This window comes from Martes martes (genome assembly GCF_963455335.1).
Source record: "Martes martes genome assembly, chromosome: 4".
In the NCBI taxonomy this organism is placed as follows: domain Eukaryota; kingdom Metazoa; phylum Chordata; class Mammalia; order Carnivora; family Mustelidae; genus Martes; species Martes martes.
In genome coordinates, this window is record NC_137891.1 from 74,724,975 (window position 1) to 74,732,075 (window position 7,101).

At 46.4% G+C, this 7,101-nt stretch overlaps 1 protein-coding gene across 1 annotated transcript; it reads left to right on the top strand.

Moving 5' to 3' along the window:
* The first annotated feature begins 666 nt into the window (after nucleotides 1–666).
* PENK (proenkephalin) lies at nucleotides 667–5,728 on the top strand. Its single transcript, XM_080802509.1, has 4 exons — nucleotides 667–727; nucleotides 809–865; nucleotides 1,383–1,523; nucleotides 4,730–5,728. Exons 2-4 carry the CDS (start codon nucleotides 827–829, stop codon nucleotides 5,390–5,392), a joined length of 843 nt encoding a protein of 280 aa, XP_080658635.1. The 5' UTR covers nucleotides 667–727; nucleotides 809–826; the 3' UTR covers nucleotides 5,393–5,728.
* Nucleotides 5,729–7,101: the final 1,373 nt, after the last annotated feature.

Sequence of the window (7,101 nt, forward strand, 5' to 3'; positions counted from 1 at the left end):
GTTCCTGTCCACGTTTGGCAAGGGGTCTCACTAACGTGCAAGGGGAAACTCAGTCCCGAGATTTTAAGATTCCCGATAAGTTTCAATATTTTTTTTTCCTTTAACCCTTAACGGAGCGCCTACGATGCACCGGGCGCTGTTTGACGCGGCAGCAGGGAACTGGGAGTCCAATGCCGGCGGACAGACGGGTGGATAAATGACATTCGGGACGGCCTTGCTTGGCACGTCCCGCGACCACCCACCGCCCCAGGAGGAGGCGGAGAAAGGGCAGGTTCACTAGCCCGAAGGGTCTCCAGCACGTTACAGAAATCTAAGTCCATCCACCTGCCCCTCCTAACGCCTCCACCTTGGCTATCTCCCTGGAGTCCGCACCCCCAGGGAGTGCAATTTCAGTGACCTCACTCGGGGGTGGGGGGGTACTTGATGTCATCCTACTCTCTCCCCCACGTCCTAACTGCCTCGGTGTGTCACCCAGCCGCTAGCTGAGCCACCCTGCGCCCCCCATCCCCGGCCAGCGTGCGGGTGATGGGACGGACCCCTCCCACGAGGGCGTCGGCTCGGGCTGGCGTAGGGCCTGCGTCAGCTGCAGCCCGCCGGCGATTGGGGCGCGCTCGCCTCCTTGGCTTGGGGGCTAATTATAAAGTGGCTCCAGCAGCCACCAGCCCCGGGACAGCGAGGCCAGTCGAGGCAGGCGCTCTGAGCCCTGCAGACGCAGAGGACCGCGACGGTGAGGCCCCCGTCTGCCCGCGCACCCGGCCGCTTCGCCCCGACGCCCGCCCGGCTCACACCTGCCTTCTCTCCCTTCCAGAGCAGTGCTTGGGACCCGATGTCTCCAACCAGCCTGCGCCATCCGATCGCCGTCAACGTGAGTGAAGTTGTCCAAATCGCGCCTTTGCTGCGTGCGTTTGGGGCCGTCCGCCTGCTCGTTTTGTTTTTTGTTGTGGTTTTTTTTTTTTTTTAATTTTTTCCCCTCCGGCGTTTCATTCATTGCATGGGGTACCCCAACTTTCACTGGTCCCTGTTTGTGACCCGGGTGCAAGCCCTCCCCGCCCCCCGCAAGGCTCCCGTTCTCTCTTGCATTTGGTCTTCGCATTCGGGTATTCTCTCCAGAATCCTTCTGAGGCAGTGGAAGTCCAGAAAGAGAGCCGAGCTCCCGGGCATCCCCGTGGTCGGGGTGGCAGTGTCAACCTGGAAATCGCGAGGCGATCTGCCTCTGGGCTTCCAGGAGCGGCGTCGGCCGGGCGAAGAGGGGCCCAGGAAAGAGCATCCCTGGGACTTCTTGCTCAACAACCCCCAGCTGGGACTGTCCCGGCGAGAGGTCCCTCGGAGGGACCCGCTTTGCGGCCAGCACACTCGGAGTTCATGTCCCTTTCTCCCTGCAGCCCATGGCGCCGTTCCTGAGACTCTGCACTTGGCTGCTGGCGCTCGGCCCAGGGCTCCTGGCGACCGTGAGGGCGGAATGCAGCCAGGACTGCGCGACGTGCAGCTACCGCCTGGCGCGCCCGACCGACATCAACCCCCTGGTGAGTGCAGCCGCGATGGGTGGGCTGGTAGCGGAATCGGTCCGCACACAGCCCGGCCTGTGGCCGCAGGGCGCACAGCCTGGACACCATCGATCCCGCCGCCGCGGCGGCGATCTCTGGTGACGCAAGTGTCCGACTGTTCCCCGAACGCCGACGAAAGTCCCGCTCTAGCTCTCAGCTTTGGGACCCGCGACCATCTAGGGACGGGTGAGGGCGGCAGTACTGCCACACAAACCAAGTTCGTTTTAACCCTGGGAACGCAGGAGCCCGGAGATACGATCTCTTTGGCATCTTGGAGAGCACTAGGTTGTCGCCTCACCTGTCCCAAGGAAGATGCTCTATCACCCCAGTTCCTAACATATCCCACCAAGGGCCCCTTCCACACAATCCTTCCTCCCATCCTTCCTGCAAATAATGTCATTTTTTATTAGTGACATTTCGTTATCTTTCTTTGGATTTCATTTCTCTATCCCTTTCATCCTCAGATCCTTCAAGCCCTTCCCCTCACCTTTGGATAGGAGAGAGCAAAGGATTGGGATCCGGAGAAAGGGAGGGGGGAGTGGGGAGGAGCGGGGAGGAGCAGTAGACCGGAGAGAAAGAGATCAGCACCTCTTACAGGCAAGTGACACTGGAATTCAACTTCTGTCTTATCTTGGATGTACTTTTGTAATGGCAACTAAGACAACAATTTAATTTGGCTACAAAATAGGCACAGGAGAGGCGGCCAGGTCCAAAGAGGTGACAACAATGAAAAGATAAACTACATGACCTGAGATGGGGGTGGGAGGAGAGAAAGCTGAGAACAAAAAGAATACTCATTCTGATCAGAGTCCTGTTCTTAAATCACCCCTGAATCAGAATCAGAATCTCTGAATTTGGGACCCCAGGAAGCTTCATTTTAACTCACTCCTCCAACAATTCCTTTGCACTGTCTTCTCAATTTGTTGAAATTGTGTGATGACTTCAAAGGGTCAATGGAGAATAATGTACTAATCCAAGGAGTTAAGCTCCTCATTTGAGCCTTTGAAGAAATTTTGTGATGTAGATGCGTAAAATGGGGACAAAAATTAAGGAAAGAATTCCACAAAAGCCAAAGTATACATTCCAGGTTAAATGTTTGCTTGTTTCATTTGAGTTACCTGATCTAACTTCATTCCATTTGTGCAGGTACTAACATGGCCCTAAAGAGAAGACACACAGTAGGATTTTATATTTAAAGTATGGTGATGAAATGTTGCAACTTAAATAGGGGTAACAATCCCCTTCATCTATCTTTTGTCTTTCTGATTTGTTTAACTGACTGTCTTTTTATTGGGGCTTACATGTAGGGTTGCTATTTTCTCTGTGACTAAAGGCTTTGTTAATGACTATGTTGCTGGTATTATAGCAGTTCTGGAACTTCAGCTCAGATGCAGAAGACATGAGAAATGAGGCCGCCTAACTAAAACTATGTAGAATGAATGTAACAAATATTGACCCTCTACCACCTGAAAGACACCTGTGCTTAGTTCTCTGGTGGATGAAAAGCTAAGCAGGCATGCCATGATTGATGTCTAAATTGAATTTGCTCTCTGATATGATCTTGACCACAGAACACAGAGTGTGATAAATACTATCAAAAAATGCATAGACCTATACAGGAACTTATAAGTTAACTTGACTTGTTTAGTTTTATTCTGGTTATTTGCCATTATTTCTTTTTGAAGGAATCCCAACATTAAAAAGCCTTCTGGTAATAGTACACAAAATATTCAATGGTAATTTTTGGCAAGGAAATCATTCACATTTCATTTTAGAATGGAAATGTTATTGACACCTGATGATCTCACATTTTTAATGATGTTTTTATTTCTTAGATATCAAGAATAACATGGGATCATTTTAACTGCATCACTGCATCATCTTTAGATGTTTATACATGCATACATTTAATTTTCTTAGACACAAAGCTTAAATAATTATTAAGAGCTGGTTAAAATACCCTAAGGAGTTTTGTTGCGCTCATAAATTGCTTTCTTGCATTGGGAAAATATTATGTATGTATCTTATATAAATTAATATACCAACATATTTTTAAATATCAAGAAAGGACCTCATTTTTCTAAATCAAGTGTCTATAACCTGCATTCTATAAGTATACTTCAAGTGGCTATCAAAAGCCTGAAATGCCCAGAAATGTTATATAAACTTTATAAATACTCATGTAATATTAGTTCTCTTTTTATCATACCCAAGTGATCTGTCAAATAGAAGAGAATCTTAACAAGATTATCAGAACATATAGCCTAAATTCTACAAAGATTAGAATTTGTTATATAATAAAAAGAAGAAATTATATACAGATCATTTCTCATTCCCATTTTGTCAAATAATATGATTTCCATTGGGGAAAATTAAAAACCTTTTTGTACACCAATAACTAAATGTTAAGAAACATGAATAATATGTGAACATTTGCATATGATAATTTCATATCAGAGCTCATCATTACAAACTTTTGGTTCAAGGTGATTAAATCTGTTTTAATCTGTTTTCAATCAAAGGAAGGAGCAAAGCCTCTCTATATTCAGCAAATCAGTACGTCATAATCCAAATAATTCACAGGACTTAAACTGAGTTTTAGAATGTCTTTCTTTTCCAATTTATTTTGAAATTGTTGTTTTTCTTTAAAGAATGAAAGTGTTTGCAAGAATAGTCGATGCCATTCCAGGTAGAATAGTAACATAAGAAAGTAAACAAACCTTATTAATATTGACTGTATTAGTAAGACAAGAAGATAAAAGGGATCTGGGGATGATATCCCTAATTAGATAAAGAGAAATTTCTCCCTCTTGGTTAGAAAAGGTTCAAACAAAATGCGATCAACAGTGGAAAATTACCCAGTGAAATTAGATTGCACCTGCAGCCAACCTAGGTTAAAACTAGGTGGAAAAAGTCTTTTACAATATTGAAATGGCGCGGCAAATACAATCTGTTAAAATTCAAAGAAAAAATCCTAACTTGATTCAATTAATTACCCACAGTGATTCCATTTTCCTTTGATTTGCCTGTTCCCTATATTGAAAAGCTGTACTAAGAAAATGGTAATTACTTTATTATATGAGACTTTCCATATCACAGCACACATGCTGTGGTTCACAAAAACGTGCTTACCTAATGAAATCAGAAAAGCCTCTTGGTATCACTAAATGGAATTCTTTTCCCAGGCTTGCACCCTGGAATGTGAAGGGAAGCTGCCCTCTCTCAAAACCTGGGAAACCTGCAAGGAGCTCCTGCAGCTGTCCAAGCTGGAGCTTCCCCAGGATGGCGCCACCGCGCTCAGAGAGAGCAGCAAGCCCGAGGAGAGCCACGTGCTGGCCAAGAAGTACGGGGGCTTCATGAAAAGGTATGGAGGCTTCATGAAGAAGATGGACGAGCTTTATCCTCAGGAGCAGGAAGAAGAGGCCAATGGAGGGGAAATCCTGGCCAAGAGATACGGGGGCTTCATGAAGAAGGACGCCGAGGAGGAGGACGTCCTGGCCAACTCCTCAGACCTGCTCAAAGAGCTGCTGGGAACCGGGGAGAACCGAGAAAGCGGCCCCCGCTCCGAGTTTGGTGAGGACGAAGAAGTGAGCAAGAGATACGGGGGCTTCATGAGAGCCTTAAAGAGGAGCCCGCAACTGGAAGAAGAAGCCAAAGAGCTTCAGAAGCGCTACGGGGGCTTCATGAGGAGAGTCGGTCGCCCGGAGTGGTGGATGGACTACCAGAAGAGGTACGGGGGCTTCCTCAAGCGCTTTGCCGACTCTCTGCCCTCCGACGAAGAAGGGGAAAGCTACTCCAAAGAAGTTCCTGAGATGGAGAAAAGATATGGAGGATTTATGAGATTTTAACCCCTTGGCAGCCAGCCACCCCAGGCCCCAGCAAGCCTTCCTCTCCCCCCCGCCTCCACCCCCTCGCCCTGCCCCGGGTCAATTATGTCTTATTATCCCTCATTGCTTGCATTGTAGAGTTGCGTTTATTGTCTGGATAACTAACTATACAACCTGAAGGTGCTCCCTTCAGGTTCTGTGTTCTCTTGACGGTGTTTATGCTCAGTATTGGTCTATTGCAGCTGTGTCGTTTTCATGCTACAATCGCTGTTGTTCCCTTGTCCCTTATTTTTGACAAAACCCCAATAAATGCTTAATTGTAAATAGAGACAATAAACCCCTTACCCCAGCTGCATGACATTCTTGTAAGTTTCTTTTTCTCCGAGGCCCTCGCTTGCTTTCCTGTTCCCATAGTAAATCCTTAAGTTGAAGATACGGAAGCCCTCTGCTCTGAGCAGAATCACCACTGGCCTCCTTCACTTCCAACAGCTGAGGCTGCAAAAGCATTTTTCATTTAATTCCTTATATGTAAAGTCCTAGATGAGTGAACACTTTGAGCAAAGTACAGTGTATTTCCACTCTTCTTTCTGGAAATCAGATACAGGAAGAAAAACCAAAGCCTAATAGAGAAACTATCTATGCCCTCATACAGAAGGAAATCTGTACTGACATCCAGAGGTGCATGTCTGTTTTCTTCAGCAAAGTGTTTTACAAGTTAGTAAGAAACAAAAGATAATTCAGCCCCATTTCACAAATGTAGATGAAGACCAGGGAGGTTAAATTGCTGAACCAAGGTTGCCCAGCAGTTGAAGGATAGAAATAGAATGAAGACCCCAAACTTCTTGTCCCTGAGCAATGTCCTTTATACTCCCACTCCCAGTCTCTCACTCAGATCACTACCAAGAATTAGAAGAACTTGGGACCGTATCTTGTTCACTAGTGTATATCCTTACACCACCATGAATGGTGGGTTCTCCAGTATCTGACAAACGGACATATGAGTGAATAAGAGAATGAAGGAATTTGGTGATCAGATTACTGGAAAAGATATTATAGATGTTTTAGAAGGCAAATTATCACACAAAGACGCTTATGGCTACTTCATATTAATTGAACCATTTGGGCAACATTCAGGAACAACCACCAAAAAAGTAACATGTCCTCCTTTTTCTAATTGAAACCACCTGCAGCTAAACTCCCATCCACTAGGTCATTTCTCCAGAACCCTCCCCTATTCTCTCTTTTGGTGTGCTTCCCCCAAAATTCAGAGTTTAGCAACTCAGAAAAATAGAGGAAGAGTCTTTGTCCTGCAGTCCAGCAGTGTGCAAGCCTGTGTGTTCCATTCTGATGAGGCAGCTCCGCTGTCCTGAGCAGTCTGTCCCACTAAGTCCAGCCCTATGGGGGTTCCCGGGACACCAAACATGGCTGTGCACTATTAGAAGACTCTTCTCCTCCTGATCAGTGCAAGAGGTATTAGTCAGTACCCCTCAGAGCCACACCACAGACTATCTTCCTGATCCCTGGCAAACTAACTTTTTCTTCCAGGTGAGAGCCTTCTCCTTTTGACCTAGAATTGGGAGTAATGGAAGTGTTTGAAGCAAATCAGGAGAAGGGTGATAAAGAGCAGCTGGCTTTAGGAAACCAGTGTTATGACTCTAGGAAACCAGTGTCATGAGCAATAAGGAGTGGTAAGTCTGTAGCACTTTGGAGGTACTAGGTCTCCACTCAGC

Coding starts and splice junctions, on each gene's coding strand:
- PENK (XM_080802509.1), top strand. CDS start 827: ATGTCTCCAACCAGCCTGCGCCATCCGATCGCCGTCAAC. Junction 866..1,382: donor GCCATCCGATCGCCGTCAAC/GTGAGTGAAGTT, acceptor TTCTCCCTGCAG/CCCATGGCGCCGTTCCTGAG. Junction 1,524..4,729: donor CGACCGACATCAACCCCCTG/GTGAGTGCAGCC, acceptor TTCTTTTCCCAG/GCTTGCACCCTGGAATGTGA.